Source organism: Pistacia vera, unplaced genomic scaffold (genome assembly GCF_008641045.1).
Source record: "Pistacia vera cultivar Batoury unplaced genomic scaffold, PisVer_v2 Contig497, whole genome shotgun sequence".
Taxonomy (NCBI): domain Eukaryota; kingdom Viridiplantae; phylum Streptophyta; class Magnoliopsida; order Sapindales; family Anacardiaceae; genus Pistacia; species Pistacia vera.
This window is the reverse complement of record NW_022196331.1, coordinates 44,521-66,226: the sequence shown is the minus strand read 5'-3', so window position 1 is coordinate 66,226 and position 21,706 is coordinate 44,521. Positions and strand designations below refer to the sequence as shown.

The following is a 21,706-nucleotide window of genomic DNA, read 5'->3' as shown; positions in this document are numbered from 1 at the left end:
TTGAAAATATAACAATAATCTTGTTATAAAATATCATGCTTTTGTTTATACAGAGTACGTAGAGTAGGATTCCAAGTTTGGAACCTAATTAATTGCAATTTCATGATAAAATATCATGCTTTTGGTTTGTTTTTTTTTTCCATTAATTATTTTTTTTTATCAATTTTGTTTTAACACTATTTTGTCTATGTTAGGTGCATTAATATTTTAAATTCTTAAAGGATCTGAAAAAATTGAGCAATGGAAATTCTTGATTTCAATAGGTTTGAACAGAGTATAAATATAGGAGCTACAGTCTAATGTCAGATCATGTAATCACGCTAATTTTGATTTTAGTGGGTTTAAGTTATATTTCTACGAACATGGAGGGCATTTCAGCTCAAAACACTGAATATATAATATACTATTCAATATATTAATTATAAAATGCAATCTTTCCTCTATCAATACAAATAGCCATCCAATAACTTCCTGGAAGAAAATGAAAGAGTTTTGTTATAATTTTTTTCTCATCAAAAGAGGATGAAAGTCATTATCTTGTAATTAATGCAATCCTCTATCAACCTTTTTATTTTATTTTTTAAAATATTAAACTTTTATTTGTGTTTTCAATGATGTGATGGCTTATTTGATAACATTATACCAGCTACAACATTATTTTCTAATAAGAATTAAGGAAAAAAAAAAAAAGGCTAGAAGTTTGTATGATTTGCCCCATCCCCAAATTAATGGTTTTTACATATTATAAGATTCTACATACTAAGTATGTGTGGCGTTATTCCTACTATAATGTTACATTATTTGCAAAACAATACTTTTGATATATACTTGAAATGTATATTGCTTTACAAATATATTAACACATTCATAAGAATTACCTATTTCATATCCATTTATATTAATAATGGTTAAACCATTTTGTATTGGATAGAAAGCCCAATGAAATAGCACATAGCACAGGTTAAAGAACAAAATGCATGGTAGTCTCCTTTAAGAATTAGTGGAGGTATGTGTAAATTGGGTTGGACAACTTGGTTAAAAAAAAAAACAAAATCCATTAAGAATTATGAATTTTGAAAGAGCTATTGACATCTACTAATAGACTAAAGAAACCTAATTTCTTGAGATACTCCATTTCAAAGTTCTAAAATGACTTTTTTTATTGCACCCCATAAATTTCACTAATTTAATTCTTGAGATACTCCATTATTAACTTTAAGGTAGTTTTAGGTTGAGGAATAATTTTCTTTCTTATTTTGGGTATTATATAATTTAATTGTTGCCCTACTTCTCTTTTAAAAGTAGCGACTTTCTTGGTGCAGAGGCGGAAGCATTTAGAACCATTCTGGCTTGGCTGCTTCCCTGGAAATGAAATTCCAAATTGGTAAATATGGGATCTTCTATAACACTCAATAGTCTTATGAACTATAAATCAATAGTCTGTTGATAGCAGAGAATTTACCTTTATTTGTGTGTTCACGATCAAAGACGAGCATGGTTAGATGAGGCATGACTCGAGTTGGGGTTTCTACAGTTTCAGTCCGAACCCTGTAATTGGCCATCGCTACCTCTCACTGGAATCTAAATTAACCCCGCATTTTTTCACCTCACAGCATTTTTTACCTTCACTTAAATAATCACAACAAAAATCCAAAACAACGGAGGCATTCCCTAGTTCATTCCACTTATGTTCATCTTCTTTTTTGTTGAAGAACACACTTATCATGTATACATGATCCAGTGACTAGATCATGGAGGGCATTTCAGGTCAAAACACTGAATATATAATATACTTATATAACTACTCAATATTTATTANTTGCTTTACAAATATATTAACACATTCATAAGAATTACCTATTTCATATCCATTTATATTAATAATGGTTAAACCATTTTGTATTGGATAGAAAGCCCAATGAAATAGCACATAGCACAGGTTAAAGAACAAAATGCATGGTAGTCTCCTTTAAGAATTAGTGGAGGTATGTGTAAATTGGGTTGGACAACTTGGTTAAAAAAAAAAACAAAATCCATTAAGAATTATGAATTTTGAAAGAGCTATTGACATCTACTAATAGACTAAAGAAACCTAATTTCTTGAGATACTCCATTTCAAAGTTCTAAAATGACTTTTTTTATTGCACCCCATAAATTTCACTAATTTAATTCTTGAGATACTCCATTATTAACTTTAAGGTAGTTTTAGGTTGAGGAATAATTTTCTTTCTTATTTTGGGTATTATATAATTTAATTGTTGCCCTACTTCTCTTTTAAAAGTAGCGACTTTCTTGGTGCAGAGGCGGAAGCATTTAGAACCATTCTGGCTTGGCTGCTTCCCTGGAAATGAAATTCCAAATTGGTAAATATGGGATCTTCTATAACACTCAATAGTCTTATGAACTATAAATCAATAGTCTGTTGATAGCAGAGAATTTACCTTTATTTGTGGGTTCACGATCAAAGACGAGCATGGTAAGATGAGGCATGACTCGAGTTGGGGTTTCTACAGTTTCAGTCCGAACCCTGTAATTGGCCATCGCTACCTCTCACTAGAATCTAAATTAACCCCGCATTTTTTCACCTCGCAGCATTTTTTACCTTCACTTAAATAATCACAACAAAAATCCAAAACAACGGAGGCATTCCCTAGTTCATTCCACTTATGTTCATCTTCTTTTTTGTGGAAGAACACACTTATCATGTATACATGATCTAGTGACTAGATCATGGAGGGCATTTCAGGTCAAAACACTGAATATATAATATACTTATATAACTACTCAATATTTATTAATTATAAAATGCAATCGTAATTCCTTCCTCTATCAATACAATTAATTTAAATACAATTATCTAATAATATAGATTACATAGTCTTCTATATTTTAAGGTGTAAAGACTAAAGATGGTGGCTCATAAATGCCATGTCCTTTTTCACCAAGTTTTCACGTCTTTTTCTTGGTGAAATTTGGACTCTTTGAAGCAAAATTCTCAAGTTCTGTTAGTGAAGTTCACTTACTTAGTGTCAAGACTAAAGACTATATACATATATTCTAAAGAGGAATTATTTAAACCTGAGGTATGCCCTAACTCAAATAACTCTACACTATAAAGAAATCTTAAAAATATTTATATACAAAGTCATGTGACAAAAAATGAATAGAGGTGCCACACCACTTTATATAGAAATATTTGTAAGATTTCTTTATACGTCTAGTATTATTATTCTCAATCAACCATCTCCCTAAATTATTATATATATTTCCAAGAGAAACTTACTTTAAACCCCCTGAGGTATGCCCTAACTCTAATAAACTCTGGTATTGGAAATAGCCCTGACCACCTATCATTTGTTAGAGTTGATGATATCTGTCATCTGACACACTTAATAGTGAAATTCCTTACTTACCCCTAATTCTAAAATAAAACCATAAAAAAAGAAAGTCAACTGGTCCTCACTTTGAACCTAAAATCAAAATCAAATTAAATAATTCCACTCTGAAATTTCCACACCCTCAATGTAATCCAAATCCCTGGCCCTAAAAACTCCAATCAAGTCAAAAAAACTTAAAACACCTAAAATCTATTAACATCAACAAACCCGACTTAAAAACTCATATCCTCACATTCAAGTTAATTCCAATGACAGCCTCCACACGGCCATGGATGCTACTATCCAAGGCCGCAAAGCCACGACCTGGCATCGCCAGCAAGGCCACGAAGCCACCTTAGCAGTCACTGCTAGGCGCGTTGCCATGGCAGCAGTTGCAAGGCCGCAAACTGCCACTAACAGCAGCTGAAAGGCTAGGCTCAACAGCCCTGCAAGCGTGCTCCGCCACCGAACCCAATCCACCTCCAAATTTATCCATTTACCCTTAACACAACTCAGATAATAATAATAAAAAATTAAAAAAACGAAATCAATGATTGTTTGTGGTTATAGTTGTGATATTTGTGTTTTTTATGACAATTGGATTGATTCAATTTTGGTGAATTGTTTGTACTGTTTAGATTTTGACGGAAAAGTGAGGGTTTGGTTTTGTTTGTGGGGAAGATGAAGATTTCGTTGTTGTGAAGACAAAGATGGGATATTTAAGACCTTTTTTTTTTTAACTAACTTTTGACATTTTGATAATTTTTTATATTTTTTTTACTTCAATCTCTATGGCTTTAGATGAAAACATGCCAACAACAGCATGCCAAATGTATCTTGTTTTTTTATCTCGCATTCTTGCATAAGTACAAAAAAGAATATGCTAAACACATCAATTATCTTACAATTACATACCAGCTAATGCACATCTCATATCCCCAGAGCGTACACTGGTCCAAACACCACGCTCTAACCTGTGTTTAGCAGCCTTCGCTGATGCAAGCTGCAAGCCACTGCAGTAGAAAAATAATGAAATCAGAATAAATAGAGCCCAAGGGGGGGAGGGGAGGAGAAAGAAATCTCAGTTGAGATTATAAAAACTACAAAAAGTTTTCATATAATCACAGGTTAGTTTGCAATATAGCTCAACTACCTGTCTTCACTGTCTAATTGTTCAATACAGTTAGCAGCATGTGCTGCCCTTAAGAATAAAGATTACATATTCCTTGTTAAGGAGTGCAATCATCAACCTTGCTAATTGTCCAAATGGATAGGAATGTGCTCAAAGCCAACGTGGAAAATGCTCTGAAATTATATGTGAGGTCTATAGATCTTTCTCTCTCCTTACATTTAATATATATTTTTAAATCTACAATTAAAATTATTTAACAAGTAATTTTATGTGCTATTCAAAATTCTATTTGATATTTATTATTTTGGATTAGAGAAAAAATCTAAGTGAAAAAAAAAAAAAAAATACTACAAATATTTGCTTCTCAACTCCTTTTCTTTTTTTTTTGGTAAGCATTGATCTTTTAATTTTCTATTGTGGTTAGATGTTATTTGAAAAAAAGTAATAATGTTTCAGGAAAAACTTCAGTTATTAAAAACATTTAACAATTTGCAGATTGTACTTAGAAGAAGAGTTAGTGAGTCCAATAATATTTTACCCTTATAAATAGCCGAAGGTATAAATTTATGCTTAAAAATAACTTTATTTTAAGGTAGTTTTAGGTTGAGGAATATTTCTTTCTTATTTGGGTATTATATAATTTAATTGTTGCCCTACTTCTCTTAAAAAGTAGTGACTTTCTTGGTGCAGAGGCAGCAGCCTTAGAACGAACAGGACCATTAAATCTTGGCTGTTTCCCTGGAAATGAAATCCAAATGGTATAGCTTTCAAAATATGGGATCTTCCATAACACTCAAGCTACTACCAGTCTATGAACTATAAAGAGTATGCTTTCAATTGTGCATTGTTGTAAAATCTCGACAATCTTATCTTGTTGGTAACGAATTTCCCCTTTTTGTCAAATCTCGTTCGAAGACAAACATGGTAAGATGAGCAGTGTTTCAACGCTCGCTATGCGGATCATGAACCTGTCATGCCTTTTTAACATGTGATCATGTATTCATGAGACTACTTCCGTAGGGGATTTGAGTGGGTGGAAATGAAAAGGGAATGGCTCCGTGTTGTGGATTTCTTCGTAATAATCCTGGAGGTGAAAAGTGTGGGGTTAATGTATGTATGAAAAAGCTGAGGAGGAAGAATCCACGTAGTTTCAGCACCAAAGAGAGGAGGAAGGAAAGAGGGAAAAGCAGGTCCAAGAAATTGAAAAATATAACAATAATCTTGTTATAAAATATCATGCTTTTGTTGTATACAGAGTACGTAGAGTAGGATTCCAGTTTGGAACCTAATAATTGCAATTTCATGATAAAATATCATGCTTTTGGTTTGTTTTTTTTTTTCCATTAATTATTTTTTTTATCAAGTTGTTTGTAACACTATTTTGTCTATGTTAGGTGCATTAATATTTAAATTCTTAAAGGATCTGAAAAAATTGAGCAATGGAAATTCTGATTTCAATAGGTTTGAACAGAGTATAAATATAGGAGCTACAGTCTAGTCAGATCATGTAATCACGCTAATTTTGATTTTAGTGGGTTTTAAGTTATATTTTACGAACATGGAGGGCATTTCAGCTCAAAACACTGAATATATAATATACTATTCAATATATTAATTATAAAATGCAATCTTTCCTCTATCAATACAAATAGCCATCCAAAACTTCCTGGAAAGAAATGAAAGAGTTTTGTTATAATTTTTTTCTCATCAAAAGAGGATGAAAGTCATTATCTTGTAATTACTGCAATCCTCTATCAACCTTTTGATTTTATTTTTTAAAATATTAAACTTTTATGTGTGTTTTCAATGATTGTGGTATTTGATAACATTATACCAGCTACAACATGTATTTCTAATAAGAATTAAGGAAAAAAAAAAAAAAGAGCTAGAAGTTGGTATGATTTGCCCCATCCCCAAATTAATGGTTTTTACATATTATAAGATTCTACATACTAAGTATGTGTGGCGTTATTCCTACTATAATGTTAAATATTTGCAAACAATACTTTCGATATATACTGAAATGTATATTACTTTACAAAATATTAAACCATTCATAAGAATACCTATTTCATATCCATTTATAGTAATAAGGTTTAACCCATTTGTATCGGATATAAAGCCCAATGAAATAGAACAGGTAAAGAAAAAAATTCCATGGTAGTCTCTTTTTTTAATATGATATTTAAAGATATAAACTTTATTTCCGCACTGTACTATATACCCCCACCATCTTATGCTAAAATAAAATTGTATATAACTAAATTGAAAAATCAGAAAAAAAAAAAAATTAAAGCTTACAAATCCTTAAAAATAATCTCAAAACATAATACAAATACAATATGATAACACAAAAAATATATAGCGTTAAAAGCTACCAATACTCGAAGGAAATATAACATAAAATTTTAGTGAAACAATAAAAACATATAATTTGTATGCTATAACTTGATATATCATATTGCAAAACTTCTTCTCCATTTAATTATCTTTTTAAAGTTATTTTAATGTGATATTTAATTATTTTTGGATTAGAAAAAAATCAAGTGAAAAATATGTGTGCATTGACGACGTAAACAAAAAAAAAAAAAAAAAAAATGAGTATTGAAGATTTGGCAATACCACATATAATGGACTTCATTGGGATATAAAATTTGAGGATGAATAGTGATACTTTAAAAAAAAAAAAAAACTCATTATCTGTAATAATATCTAATAGCTTCCCGGAAGAAAATGAAAGAGTTTTGTTATAAAATTTTTGTCTCATCAAAAGAAGTTGAAAAGTCATTTCTTGTAATTAAGCAATCCTCTATCAACTTTTTATTTTATTTTTTAAAATATTAAACTTTGTTTGTGCTTTAAATGATGTGATCGCTTAGTTGATAACATTATACAGCTACAACATTATTTCAATAAGAAATAAGAAATTAAAAAAAAAAAAAAAAGGCTAGAAGTTTTGTAGGATTTGCCCCATCCCAAATTAAGGTTTTTACAATTATAAGATTGCTAGATACTAAGTATGTGGGGCTATTCCTACTATAATGTTACATTTTGCAAAAACAATACTTTTGATATACTTGAAATGTACATTGCTTACACTAATATTAAAATTCATAAGAATACCTATTCATATCCATTACATTAATAAGGTTAAACCATTTTGTATTGGATAGAAGCCCAATGAAATAGCACATAGCAAGGTTTAAAGAACAAAATGTAGGTAGTCTCCTTTAAGAAGTTAGTGGAGGTATGTGGTAAATGGGTTGGACACTGGTTAAAAAAAAAAAACAAAACCATAAGAATTATGAATTTTGAAAGAGCTATGACATCTACTAATAGACTAAAGAACCTAATTTCTTTGAGATACTCCATTTCAAAGTCAAAATGACGTTTTATATTTTAATAATCACTTAATTACGAAAACTTTGTTAGCATAGATATTGTAATTAAAGTGCATTATTGTTTCTCCTTTGATTTAATTAAACTTATGAATAAACTGTTTTATATCTTGCTAGGCCTGACTCTACATTGGTAGAGGAAATTGTCAGCTATATTTTGAATAAACTGAACCAAATGTCCCCAAGTGACAACGAGAACCTCATTGGAGTAGAATCAAAAATAGAGGAAGTTGAATCGCTATTATGTCTTGGGTTAAAAGATGTTTCAAGAAGTGTTGGGATTTGGGGAATGGGTGGAATAGGCAAGACAACTCTTGCTCGTGCAATATTCAACAGAATCTCAAGTCAATTTGAAAAGGCACACTTCCAAGATAATGTCCGAAAAGAATGTGAAAAAAGTGAATTAACTGATTTGAGTCAGAAAGTTCTTTTTGCAATATTAGATGATAAAGATGCCAATTTAGATTTCATCTTCACAAAAAGGAGACTTTGCAGTATGAAGATTCTTATTTGTTTTGATGATGTAACATGTTTTGAGCAAATAGAAAAGTTTACTGGTGATTGTTTTGGTTCTGGAAGTCGTATCATCATAACATCAAGAGATAAACAAGTGCTTAAAACTTGTGGAGTGAATCATGATAACATATACAAGGTTAAGGAGTTATCAACTGATGAGGCTGTTGAACTTTTCTGCCGACATGCCTTCAAACAAAATCAACCCACTGCAGGTTACAAGGACCTATCTCAATGGGCACGTACATTTGCTAAAGGCATTCCATTAGCTCTTAAAATTTTTGGTGACATGCTATTTGGCAAGACAGATTCAGAATGGAAAAGTGCATTGAAAAAGCTTGAAAGAATTCTGAATCCAAAGATCCAAGATGTGCTGAAAATAAGTTACGATGGACTAGATGATGAAGAACAAAAAATATTTCTAGATATTGCATGTGTCTTTAATGGGGATTATGAGAATTTTGTGAAGAAAATCCTAAATGACAATGGGTTTGCTACAAAGATAGGAGTAAGTGTTCTCATTGATAAATCTCTCATAACTCTATCAGAAAGTGGCAAGATAATAATGCATGATTTATTACAAGAAATGGGGAGGAATATTGTCTCTAAAGAATCAAAAGATGTTAACAAGCGCAGTAGGTTATGGCGTTGTGAAGATATCTATCGTGTATTGAAGACAAACATGGTGAGAGATACTTACCCAAAAAAAAACATGTTGAGAGATCACCTCATTAACTTTTCATACACATATTTGTTCACTTAGTTTTTTTATTTGTTATTATTATTTGTTAATATGCTTTATGTGTTGTTCTTGCATGTATGTACACTTTTATCCAATTGCTCACTGGGAAAGGGATAAGGTTTGATTGATGTAGTCTATATTTAAATATTAACATAAGAAAGTTGAGAAAAGAAAAGTAATTGAGACTTATTACACATGGGATGCTAACTTACTTTCACTTCTTGATCACTAGGGGACTGGAGAAATTGAATGCATTCGTTTGGAAATGTCAAAAGCAAAACCTTTCAAGTTACATCCCCACGCTTTCTCAAACATGCATAACCTCAGATTCTTGGATTTTTATTGCGATATTGGTTGCTCATGCAACTTTTACAACTCACACTGTAAAGGTGGCTACATATGCAAAGAAGGGCAGACTGATAATAAGGTTCATCCTTCTGAAGATCTTGAATTTGTTCTTTTTGCACTAAGGTACTTCTGTTGGTATGGATATCCGTTGCCATCATTGCCATCAACTTTTGATGTAGAGAATCTTGTTTCACTTGTCATGCCATGTAGCAAGATTAAAATTTTGAATTTTGTCCAGGTACATATATACCTTGAATATTCTTTTTTTTTTTTTTTTAAATTATAATACGATTAATTTTTTTTTTCTTGTAGCAATATGATAAATTGAAACACATTAATCTCAGCAACTCAAAGCTCCTAACCAGAATCCAAGACCTCTCAATGATCCCAAATGTTCAGAGTTTGATTCTAGAAGGTTGTACAAGTTTGATAAAGGTTTTTTCATCTAAAAAATATCTCAAGAAGCTTGCTATAATCAATCTTCGAGGTTGCAAAAGCCTTAAGAGTTTTCCTAGCACCAGTTGTAAGTTGACCATACTCAAATCTAATGATACTGCCATTATGCTGAATACATTTGAATAGACCTTTCTAATTTGTATTGCTTTTTTTTTTTTTTTTTTTTTATCAGCTTTGAGCTCTCTTGAGTCTCTAAATCTATCTGGTTGTCAAATGACTAAGTCATTGGACAATCTCACCCCATTATCCTTTCTAAGAGCATTATATCTGGTCGGAAAAAAATTTGAGTCAATACTAGGCATCGAAGAGCTTTCAAATTTGGTTGTTTTGGACGTAAGGAATTGCCAGAGGCTTCGATCCTTGCCAGAGCTTCCAGGTCTTTGTAGGTTGCTGACAACTAATTGCACATCATTAGAGGCATTACATATTCCTTTGTTAAGGAGTGCAATCATCAACCTTGCTAATTGTCCCAAACTGGATAGGAATGTGCTCAAAGCCAACGTGGAAAATGCTCTGAAATTATATGTTGAGGTCTATAGATCTTTCTCTCTCCTTTACATTTAATATATATTTTTAAATCTACAATTAAAATTATTTAACAAGTAATTTTAATGTGCTATTCAAAATTCTATTTGATATTTATTATTTTTGGATTAGAGAAAAAATCCTAAGTGAAAAAAAAAAAAAATACTACAATTATTTGCTATCTCAACTCCTTTTTCTTTTTTTATTTTTGGTAAGCATTGATCTTTTAATTTTCTATTGTGGTTAGATGTTATTTTCAAAAAAAGTAATAATGTTTCAGGAAAAACTTCAGTTATTAAAAAACATTTAACAATTTGCAGATTTGTACTTAGAAGAATAGTTTAGTGAGTCCAATAATATTTTCACCCTCTATAAATAGCCGAAGGTATAAATTTATGCTTAAAAATTAACTTTATTTTTAAAGTAGTTTTAGGTTGAGGAATAATTTTCTTTCTTATTTTGGGTATTATATAATTTAATTGTTGCCCTACTTCTCTTAAAAAGTAGTGACTTTCTTGGTGCAGAGGCAGCAGCCTTTAGAACGAACAGGACCATTAAATCTTGGCTGTTTCCCTGGAAATGAAATTCCAAATTGGTATAGCTTTCAAAATATGGGATCTTCCATAACACTCAAGCTACTACCAGATCTTATGAACTATAAAGAGATATGCTTTCAATTGTGCATTGTTGTAAAATCTCGACAATCTTATCTTTTTGGTAACGAATTTCCCCTTTTTTGTCAAATCTCGTTCGAAGACAAACATGGTAAGATGATGCAGGTGCAACCGCCTCGCTATGCGGATCATGAACCTGTACATGCCTTTCTAACATGTGATCATGTATTCATGATGACGACTTACTCCGGTAGGGGATTTGAACGTGGGTGGAATGAACAAGGGAACGGCTCCGTTGTTGTGGATTTTCCAAGTAATAATCACTTCGAGGTGAAAAGGTGTGGGGTTAATGTATTGTATGAAAAAGCTGAGGAGGAAGAATCCACGTTAGTTTCAGCACCAAAGAAGAGGAGGAACCGAGGAAGGGAAACATCTGGGCAATGGGAATTCTGTTGTTCAATAGGTTAGAACAGAGTATAAATATAGGAGCTACAGTCTAATGTCAGATATTGTAATCATGCTAATTTTGATTTCAATGGAGAAATTTGGAATTTGAATTAAATTTGGGTTTAAGTTATATTTCTACGAACATGGAGGGCATTTCAGCTCAAAACACTGAATACAAAATATAAGATGTAGAGAATCTTGTTTCACTTGTCATGCCATGTAGCAAGATTAAAATTTTGAATTTTGTCCAGGTACATATATACCTTGAATATTCTTTTTTTTTTTTTTTTAAATTATAATACGATTAATTTTTTTTTTCTTGTAGCAATATGATAAATTGAAACACATTAATCTCAGCAACTCAAAGCTCCTAACCAGAATCCAAGACCTCTCAATGATCCCAAATGTTCAGAGTTTGATTCTAGAAGGTTGTACAAGTTTGATTGAGGTTTTTTCATCTAAAAAATATCTCAAGAGGCTTGCTATAATCAATCGTCGTCGAGGTTGCAAAGGCCTTGAGAGTCTTCCTAGCACTAGTTGTAAGTTGACCATACTCAAATCTAATAATACTGTCATTGTGCTGAATACATTTGAATATACCTTTCTAATTAGTATTGCTTCTTTTATCAGGTTTGAACTCTCTTGAGTTTACAGATCTTTCTAATTGCCAAATCATTAAGTCATTGGACAATCTCAGCCCATCATCCATTCTAAGAAAATTATATCTTAGTGGAAACAATATTGAGTTCATATCACCAAGCATCAGAAAACTTTCAAATTTGGTTGAGTTGGATGTAAACTATTGCTAGAGGCTTCGATCCTTGCCAGAGGCCAGAGCTTCCAGGTCTTTCCATATTGAATGCACAGAATTGCTCATCATTAGAGGCATTACATGTTCCTTTGTTAAGGAGAGCAAAGATCAACCTTGCCAATTGTTCCAAACTGGAAGGGAATGTGCCCAAAGCCGAACTGGAAAATGCCATGAAATTACATGCTAAGNGAGGGGGAGGGAGAGGAGAGGGGGGGTGTGGGAAAGAAATCTCAGTAGAGATTATAAAAACTACAAAGAGTTTTCATATAATCACAGGTTAGTTTGCAATATAGTTCAACTACCTGTCTTCACTGTTTAATTGATCAATGCAGTTAGCAGCATGTGCTGTCCTTAAGAATAAACTCCGGAAGAAATCATGTCAGGAATGATATACTAAACTCACACGAAATCACATTTCTATGCTTTCTCAAAATGCATATTTCCGGGGAAAACTTTAATTTGAATCTCTTCGTATATCTAATGCTAGCCTTCAATATGTCCCTCAATGATGTTCTTTTTCTATTCTATTTTTTTTATTAAATAAACCCTGCATATACCATATATTATTAATGTTGCAAAATATAAATGAATCTCTAAGCTTAACTTCAATTCAAACGCATTAAAGTTGAATTACGTACTACAGTCTCATAAATGCATATGAATTTCATGAATCTTGTGAACATTTAACATGCCGTCTTTCTGAGAAATTAGAATATATGCATTATCAAATTAGTTAACTGACAATTATGAATAAAAAAAACTATTACATAAACATTGATCCAAAACAGCACCATATTGCATTTTTTCTTCGATTGAATCTCACAGGGAAATACTCCTGATCTAAGTATGATGATCCAACTATGGGAATAAAAAAAGAAGGAAACACAAAAATCAATAATCATTCCCAAAGTCAACTAACTCATATATGACAAAACATAATAGAAATCATTTCTAACATTTCCACGGGTAGAGTGCACACATCCAAGTACCAAAATGGATCTTCGGTCTTCTTTCCTTAATTTCCCAAATGCAATTGGTCATATGCTAATTGCAAATTATTTACTTTAGTTCCTTAGTACCATATTGGTCTACCTAATAAATCTAGCAATGCAACAAACTGAAAGTGGGAGAGAAAATACAACCCTTTATCTTCCAACACAAATAAGTCCACAATTGATTTGCTGATTAGTTCCAGAAAATAATTATCATGACACAGATATTTGTTCACTTACCATTTACCCTTTGTGAAAAGAAAATATGAAAAATGGAGAATTCAATCTTTATTTAAGAATTGAAAACACAAAACTTAAAAAAGATGTTTTCCGTCCTTTCATTCTCTAAATTTTATATTTATCATAAGAAAATGATAGCGAACACATTTTTACTGTTTTTATTTTCAGATACTGTATTCAAAAAATAAATTTTTTACTGTTTTTATTTACACAATTTCAAATTCTGAGAACACAAAATCAAACTTCTTATTTTTATTTTCGAATGCATTTTTTTTTTTTTTAAAAACAAAAACACCGAATAACATATATCTAGTATCTTAGCTTAACAGACTTGAGGTTTGCTAAATACAGGAAAGAAAAATAATACAAATGTGAGCAAGTATATAAAAGTACCTCCTCCAACAATATTTGCACAGTCATGATGCATGACTGATCAGATTCCCTGCTCTTCTGCTTCTGATATCCCCTAGGAAGACCATGGTCAAGAGGGAATGCTATCTCCACGTCAAAATCTACTCATGATGTTAAGCAAAGCATTTTCAGGATTTCTGAGTATATAAGCAATAGCACAACAGCGGAGCCAGAGCGATGTGTCAAAACCTGCTCATGCTGTTAAGATAAATAACAGAAAAAATCCCTTATGATAATGTTTTCTCCAATGAGGAATATAGAATTGTTGAGAGAAGGAAGAATTCCATACTGAGTGAAGATATAGTGCTCTTGGATCTATTTGATTCCTCACACTAGTTCTCTGAAAACCCTAACATGAAATCATCAAATCAGGTATAAGAAAGCTTCAATGCCAGAAGATACACTACACAGTTTTATTAAACACATTTTGGATTTGATATAAAAGAAAACAGAAGCACATGAAGACTATGAAGAACTGTTTACATCATTCAGTACATAGCAGTTGACACACTTTTTAGGACATTCTAGTTCCATAGGTTCTGCAGTCTGCTCATGTCATTCCTCATGTTTGCAAATTTATTTTATTCATTTTTTCCGATAGGAAGCTGATTAGATGTATATCGATAGAAATTAAAAAACTGGATCAGATTCCACAAGACTACAAAACGACTCCCAGCAGAGGGGAATCTGGAACTATACAAACACGGATGATAATGCTAACCTGCTGACCACTTACACTATATAAACTTCTAAGGGTCATAAAAATACAAAAATGTACTCCCCTTCACTGCATTTCCTTTTATTTGAGTAAAACGAAAACATTAGCTTAGAAAACATTAGCAAGAATACTAAATTTACCACTGTAAATATGTCTTCCAACCTTTTTATCAAACAAATATCTCTCTATACTATCCAAAAAAAATTTCTCATGATGACTTCAAAGATGAGTTATAATGAGGGCAATATCCCACGGAAAGATCATCCAATCGGTCGATGAAAGCATTCACAGGGAGAGGAACTGATGAATGTGATATCAGGGAGTCATCCTCTGCTGCTATATGAGGAGCTGTTTTCCCCAAATCAACACATCTATAAATGCTAATACTGGTTTCCTTTTCAATATTGGATAATTTATTGATCTGAGAATAAAAACCCTCCCTAGCCTCCTGTTTAAACATAAAAAAAAAATTTGAAATTAAAGAATTTAACTTTCATATGGAATAAAGAGATGTAAAGTAGTTAACATATTATTCAATTTACTCATCCCACTGATATAATCAGAAAGCACAAACATGTTTTTCTGGTCAAAACAATGGCAAAACACAAATCACCTGGTGCAAAAATATAACAAATATTTACTTTTTTGTTTTTATTTCTTTCATCCTTGTGGGTGATATGATGCACATCAATTTCAGCAAACAGTAATATTTCTCGGTTCACTAAGAAAACTAATTAACAAGCCATTAACCTAGTAGTAGATAAATGATACTTAAGTCAATGAACAAGTCCTTCTGGGTAAATTAGGTTTAAACCCTTCATTAACACCAGTCATTAAGATTCACCAGATTATAGTTAATTGTCTCATTGGAATGTCCTTGTCAGTCCTCCAAAACACATTTATTTCCTTTTGCCAAAATTTATTCAGGAAAAATAAGGAGCCAGTTGGTATTGCTTTAAGAAAATGTTTTGACAAAATGAATTCAAAAAATGAAAACAATGAAATGCATTCAGAGTTGTTTTTTTTTTTTTTAATTATTATTATTATTATTTTTTTTTTGGTGAAAATGAGAACAATATATTTTAAACATACAATAGTAGAATACCTTATATAAAAATTTTTAATAATCTTAAAAATAAAGTTAAAATGACTTAAATATAAAAAATAATAATAATAATAATTAAAAAAAAAAATTAACTTCTAAAGATTTTAACTTCTAAAGATTCGCCTCTTTTTTTATATAGGAATGTCATTTTCATGCATAATTCTTACCATAAAAGCACTTATAAACCGATATTCTAGACTTCCACAGATAAACCAAATTCAATAATGAAAGTTCTGTAATGACACAGAAACCAGAACCCTTAAATACAAAAGATCATGTGAAAGAGATAAGATTCAAATTTGCTTATATCCAAGGTTCTATTGATAAGGATTCCAAATCAATTCCAATCCAGAAGTAGAAATTGTGAAACGATAGGGACACTTATCATTTTTCAAGGATCAGATTTAAATACTGCAATATAATATGGAAACTAGAAATTACAGAAGTACAAGACCACTCTGACACTGGCTTAATAAGATCCAGGCCCCAGACAATGTGAAAACAGTAACAGTTATGGTCTATGGGTTATGAATTATTTATTAATAAAATGATCCGGCATTACAATTCTTATTTTGTTATTAATTTGAGACTAAATACTATAAATATGATGTTGCTTCAATATTATCATCCACTGAAATACAAAACAAGACCAACAACATAATGCATGAAAAATCAACAAACCCAAATAACAAAAGCTTTTAAACTTTGCAAAATAAGAAGATTAAAATTAATCTGACTAAAAGAAAAGCATCAAACTTCATGATAAACAGACATTTTAATACTATAAACACGACTTCACTATGATATCACCAAAGAAATACACAAGACCGACAATCTAAAAGACCAAAAATCAACAAACCTAGATGGAAAAAGTCGCTTAGATTACATAGAATCATATGGAGAGTATCAATCTGGCTCATTAAGAGGACCAAAGTGCCTTAAAAGCAGACATGCTAAGGTTATAAATATAACAGGAGCAACAATGTAAAGCACCGAAAATCAACAAACCCGAATAGCAAAAGCACAATATAAACATTAATCTGACTCAATAAAAGCATAAAAAATCCATGAAAAACATACATTTTAGTGTTATAAATATGACTTTGCAATGAAGATCCGCAATATAAAACACGAAAAATAAACAAACCCAGATAGCAAAATCACATAAAAAACATCACTATGGCTCAAAACCTAAGAGAAACAAACATGCGACAAACATACTGATATTATAAATATAACAAGACCAACAATGCAAAACACCAAAAATCAACAAACCCAGAGTGCAAAATGACTTAAAGTGAAGAAATTCAGATGAATAGCATCAATCTGACTCAACAAAGGCATCAAAATTCAAGAAATAACAGAAATGCTAATATTATATATGACAGGACCCATAATTTAAAACGCCAAAAACCAACAAACCCAGATAAAAAAATCACCAAAATTACACAAAATCACAGTAAAAAAATTAATGTGACTCAATAAAAGAATCAAAATTCGTGAAAAACAGACACGATACACGGTAAATATAAATGAGACCCCCACAAACCCACTTAAATTACACACACATACGAAAAAAGATCAATCAATAGTTCAATACCACTCAACAAAAGCATCCAAATTCATGAAAAAACAGATACATTAATATGATATATATAACAAGATCCATAATGAAAAACTCCAAAAACCAACAAACCCAGATAGGGAAATCACTTAAATTATAAAAATCACCAGTAGGGGATGAACATAAATCAATAATAGAATCAAAATTAATTGAAAAAAAAAATAAGAAATGAGAATGATTACTCAGGCATAGGTTGTATCGATTCCAGCAGCGTCCAAAGCGTCGTGCAACGCCAACTTCAGCACACTCGCGGCGTACGGCGCGTGGGATCCGCCCAGACACACTACTCGGAAACACCACGACGACAAGGACGACGGCGGCGGAAATTTGGAGAATTTTGGAGAAGGAGAAAACGATGCCGCAACGTATAACGGAAGAGTCATGATTTACAAAGAAAGAGATGAGGGAATAGAGAGAAAATAAAGTCTAATTATTGGAGGGAAGAGGAAGAGAGAGTGGAGATTTTGTTTGGTAGAAAATGATAAGAGAAATTAAAAATATCAAGGCTGTGAATGAAAAAAGACAAAGATATGTGGATCTTATTAAGATTTTTTTATTTTTGAAAAACGATTACAAGAGATCATATAATTTATTTTTTGATAAAATAATATAGTATCATTTTTAGTCATTTTAATAATAAAATATATTTATAAATCACATTTTACCAAACACGTCAATTATTTATCAGTCAATTATAAGTACTTTAACCAAATACGTATGACCAATTTGGTTCACTCTTTAAAATATTTATTCTGGTTTTCACAATAAAGTTAAACAGTAGAATTGGTATATCAATCCAAATAATTCAAAATATTATTTTATATTATTCAATTCTTTTTAAATTCACTAGATTTGTTAATTTAACTAAACACCCCCCGAATTTTTTTTTAGAAATTGACAAAAACACCTCAACAACCCACATTTGCCAGATTTCAGCCATCACTGTTGGAAGCTGATCAGAATCTAGCATAATGGTACACTGCCAGTTGGATCTGATTGATAGTGCACCGATCTAGCCTTTTCTGACCAGATCCACAGTAGATCTGGTTGGAAAATGCCAAATCCACGGTGAATCTGGTCGGAAAAGGCTAGATCTACGGCTAAGATATTGTTGTCGTTGACAACCAAATGCTGCCGGATTTGGCCGTCAACGACGACAATATCTAGCCATGGATCTGGCTGGAAAATGCTATATCGACGCACGATAGACCAGATCTACAGCCAAGATATTGTTGTCATTGACAACCAAATGCCGCCGGATTTGACCGTCAACGATGACAATATATAGCTATGGATCTGGCTGGAAAAGGCTATATCGACGCACGATCGACTAGATCCAGTCGATCGTGCGCCGATACGGTGACTCCGGCCACTTTTCGACGGTGGTAACCGGCTGTTGATATTTAATGGGCGGGTGGGGGTATTTTTGTTAATTTTTAATAGTTTATTATATGGGTGTTTAGTAAATAAACAAACATAGGGGGTATTTTTATTAATTTTTATTAATTTTCAAATCCTACATCGTAACCCACCCAATTTTACTTTTTTCAAAATATTATTCTAAAAAGTATCAGAATAATGAACCAAATGCACCCGTAATTACTTTAAATTTCAAATGTTTATAAATTTAAATTAGCTTATAAGCATTAGCTGCTTGTAAACTAAATTTCATAAGCTCAGCCAAACATGTTCATAGTTACATGTCTTATAGTTGGGGTAGGAAAATAACTAATAAATTAATGTAGTCACCAAAGCTTTGAAAAAAACCTTAAATTTAGCCGTTTGTGATTGCAAAATAATTTTATTTTTAATATCTCACAATATATTTGACATGATATTTTAAAAAATAAAACTTATCAAAAATTTGAGAAAAGCAGTTTTTTAAATTGTTTAAAAAAAATTATATTTAAAAACATTTCAACCCATCTTAATAAAATACGTTATCATGAAATTTCTTATTTCTCTATTTTTTTTTTTTTTGAAAAAACCAAAAACTATATTTAAATTCTATGTGAAATGAAAGAGTACATAGACAATTTTATTATTATTATTATTATTAACAACCGTTAGATTTTAATATATGAATTATCAGTATTTTTGTTAAAGTTTTTATTGATGCGTGATTTTGATGCCAACAACCTTGCACGTGCAAAGTGCTAAGAAGGTCTTAAAAATTACACATGATTAATATGGGATTTGGATTAAGGTCACAATTTAAAGGAGACAGTGAAGATTTTTATAGTGGTTCGGATGCTTAAAGCGATTCCTACATCCACTTCTATCTATTATATGAGTGTTCTTAGTTATTAGTCAAGTTACAAAGGGGTCGTGAGCAGTGAACAAAAATACAAGAGCTTAGTATTCGGAGAGAATATTAAGCCAATCTCTTTCTCGTAGGTTTGTCTTTGCTATTTGTTTTATTGAAGTCAGAGATCCCGATTTTGTGAGGGGGAGTCCTCTATTTATAGCCACTGAGTTCAAGGTAATGATTACAAGTCTACAAGTGGGTAGGTGTCATAGAAGTCCTTCCTTGCGTCCTATTGGCTGATAACTTAGGAAATATCTTTAAATTATATGGGGCTTGGACAAGTGTGCGGACCACATTCATTCACAGACAAAACTTGAACTTGCTGAGTTGGTGACAATTGTATTCTCTCTATCTTGGGCCAACGTGGCAGATTCTGGGTGGCGCAAAGCCTTTTTGAACTCTGATTGGTGCTCACTGATGTAAGCTTACATAAGCCCTGATTTTTTAGGTATAACAAAAGTTCATTAGTTCCTGAGATTCAAGGGATTGGATCTTGAGAACTTCATGATTATGTCATAATCTAACTTGACTTCAGAAATGCTTGCTCGAGCTAAGGGCTAACTGTAATCAATCGTTGCAGACGACTTAAAGTTGACTACTTGATCTGATTTCTGAAGTGCTATCTTGATTTGACTTGCGAATTGAATGCAGGTTGTGAACTATGACTTGAGAGTAACACAGATGACCTTACTGATCTTTCACTAAGATCTAGCGACCTAAGCTTGATCTTGTCTTGAGTCATAGGAAGGTGTTTTGAACTCTAATGGTCATTCACGACCTAAAAACACTTAGAATATTTTGTTATTGAAAATTTTGAATCATCTCGTTTGGTGTTTGTGTTCAACATGTTGAATAAATGTCTTCTTTGAATGACCTTGTTAGATGTTTTTTGTTGCGCTTGACAACTGGCTTGGTCAAAAAATTAATTTTTATTTGATAGACATGTCTTTGCGCACAATAAGTGTCAACCATGAAGATTAAATGCAAGCCATGTCGAAACGACATTCCTTTTTGGTGCATTAAATCCAGATGAATGTGCATTAAATGCAGATGAATGCGCATTAAATGCAGAACAGATAATCACGCCAGTGATTGGCATTCTTGATAAAGAGAAATGTTGGTTGGTTTCTTCGAGGCGTGGGAGTTACTCTTCCCATGGATCGATGACATGTGGTCGCGATCTATGGCTAAGAATGAAATCCCGCCTAAACGTCACTTATAAAAAAGCTTAGTGTCATCTTCCTCACTATAAAACCCTAACTTCACCCTCATTTTTCAGAAAACTCAAATTTTTTAGAGAGAAAATAGTATTTTCTTCCTCCAAAAAATTTGTTCTTCCTTCACTAGTTCATGTGAACCCAACGCTACAACAGATCACCCATTTCAAGCAACCGAGAGGTACAAAAATTTCTTCCTTTTTCTCCTTTTCACATTCCTGCAACAATTCTTTCTTTTACAGTCATGGTGGTTATGGGTATTTGGTAGGTTTAGGAAAGAAGCATTCCTAGGTAGTATTTGAAAGAAACACTCGAAGGTTTAAAACTTAGGGTAAAGAGTCCTAAATGACTATTTTAGGAGTTTCTTAGGGGTTTAGAAGCTTGACGGCCATGGTAAAAAACATAGGGTTCTTTTACACGTCTTTTGAGTCATCGTATGAAGTAGATTTTTCAAGGTTTGGGTCTTCTCTAAATGTCGTACCTTTACAGACTCTAAAGCCAATGTAATCTCTAAAATGAGAATAGCTGATGGAGAAAGCTCACACCCACCATGTACCTCTGCAGGGCCCGAGAAGGTGATAAGGTCAACCGTCTCAATGGATGAAATCAAAAAGGCATTAGAGCAATATGCAATTGACATGGATGTGTAACGAAAGAGGACGTACACTGCCAAGATCCTCTCGAGGGAATGACTGCGATCTCAGAAGCTATTTTCAAATGCGGAGTGA

At 32.0% G+C, this 21,706-nt stretch overlaps 1 protein-coding gene and 1 long non-coding RNA gene across 4 annotated transcripts in view; one reads left to right on the top strand and one right to left on the bottom strand.

The window, feature by feature from the left end:
• LOC116105317 (TMV resistance protein N-like) overlaps window positions 1-11,624 on the top strand; it is a 36,952-nt gene extending 25,328 nt beyond the window's left edge. The window contains exons 3-6 of the mRNA XM_031391752.1: window positions 9,395-9,748; window positions 9,823-10,033; window positions 10,139-10,497; window positions 11,016-11,624. Of these exons, the coding sequence (XP_031247612.1) occupies window positions 9,395-9,748; window positions 9,823-10,033; window positions 10,139-10,497; window positions 11,016-11,573 (1,482 nt within the window). The 3' untranslated portion in view covers window positions 11,574-11,624. The remainder of the gene's footprint in view (window positions 1-9,394; window positions 9,749-9,822; window positions 10,034-10,138; window positions 10,498-11,015) is intronic.
• Window positions 1,934-17,945, bottom strand: LOC116105319. Of its 3 annotated transcripts, none has more exons than XR_004124068.1 (6): window positions 17,636-17,945; window positions 14,865-15,172; window positions 14,296-14,355; window positions 13,989-14,204; window positions 2,442-4,390; window positions 1,934-2,341 (listed from the first exon to the last, which is right to left on the bottom strand). It is a non-coding gene; the product is annotated as an uncharacterized LOC116105319 (long non-coding RNA). The 3 variants fall into 3 exon arrangements; XR_004124067.1 differs by having other exon boundaries at window positions 12,666-14,204; window positions 14,887-15,172; XR_004124066.1 differs by having other exon boundaries at window positions 14,887-15,172.
• Window positions 17,946-21,706: the final 3,761 nt, after the last annotated feature.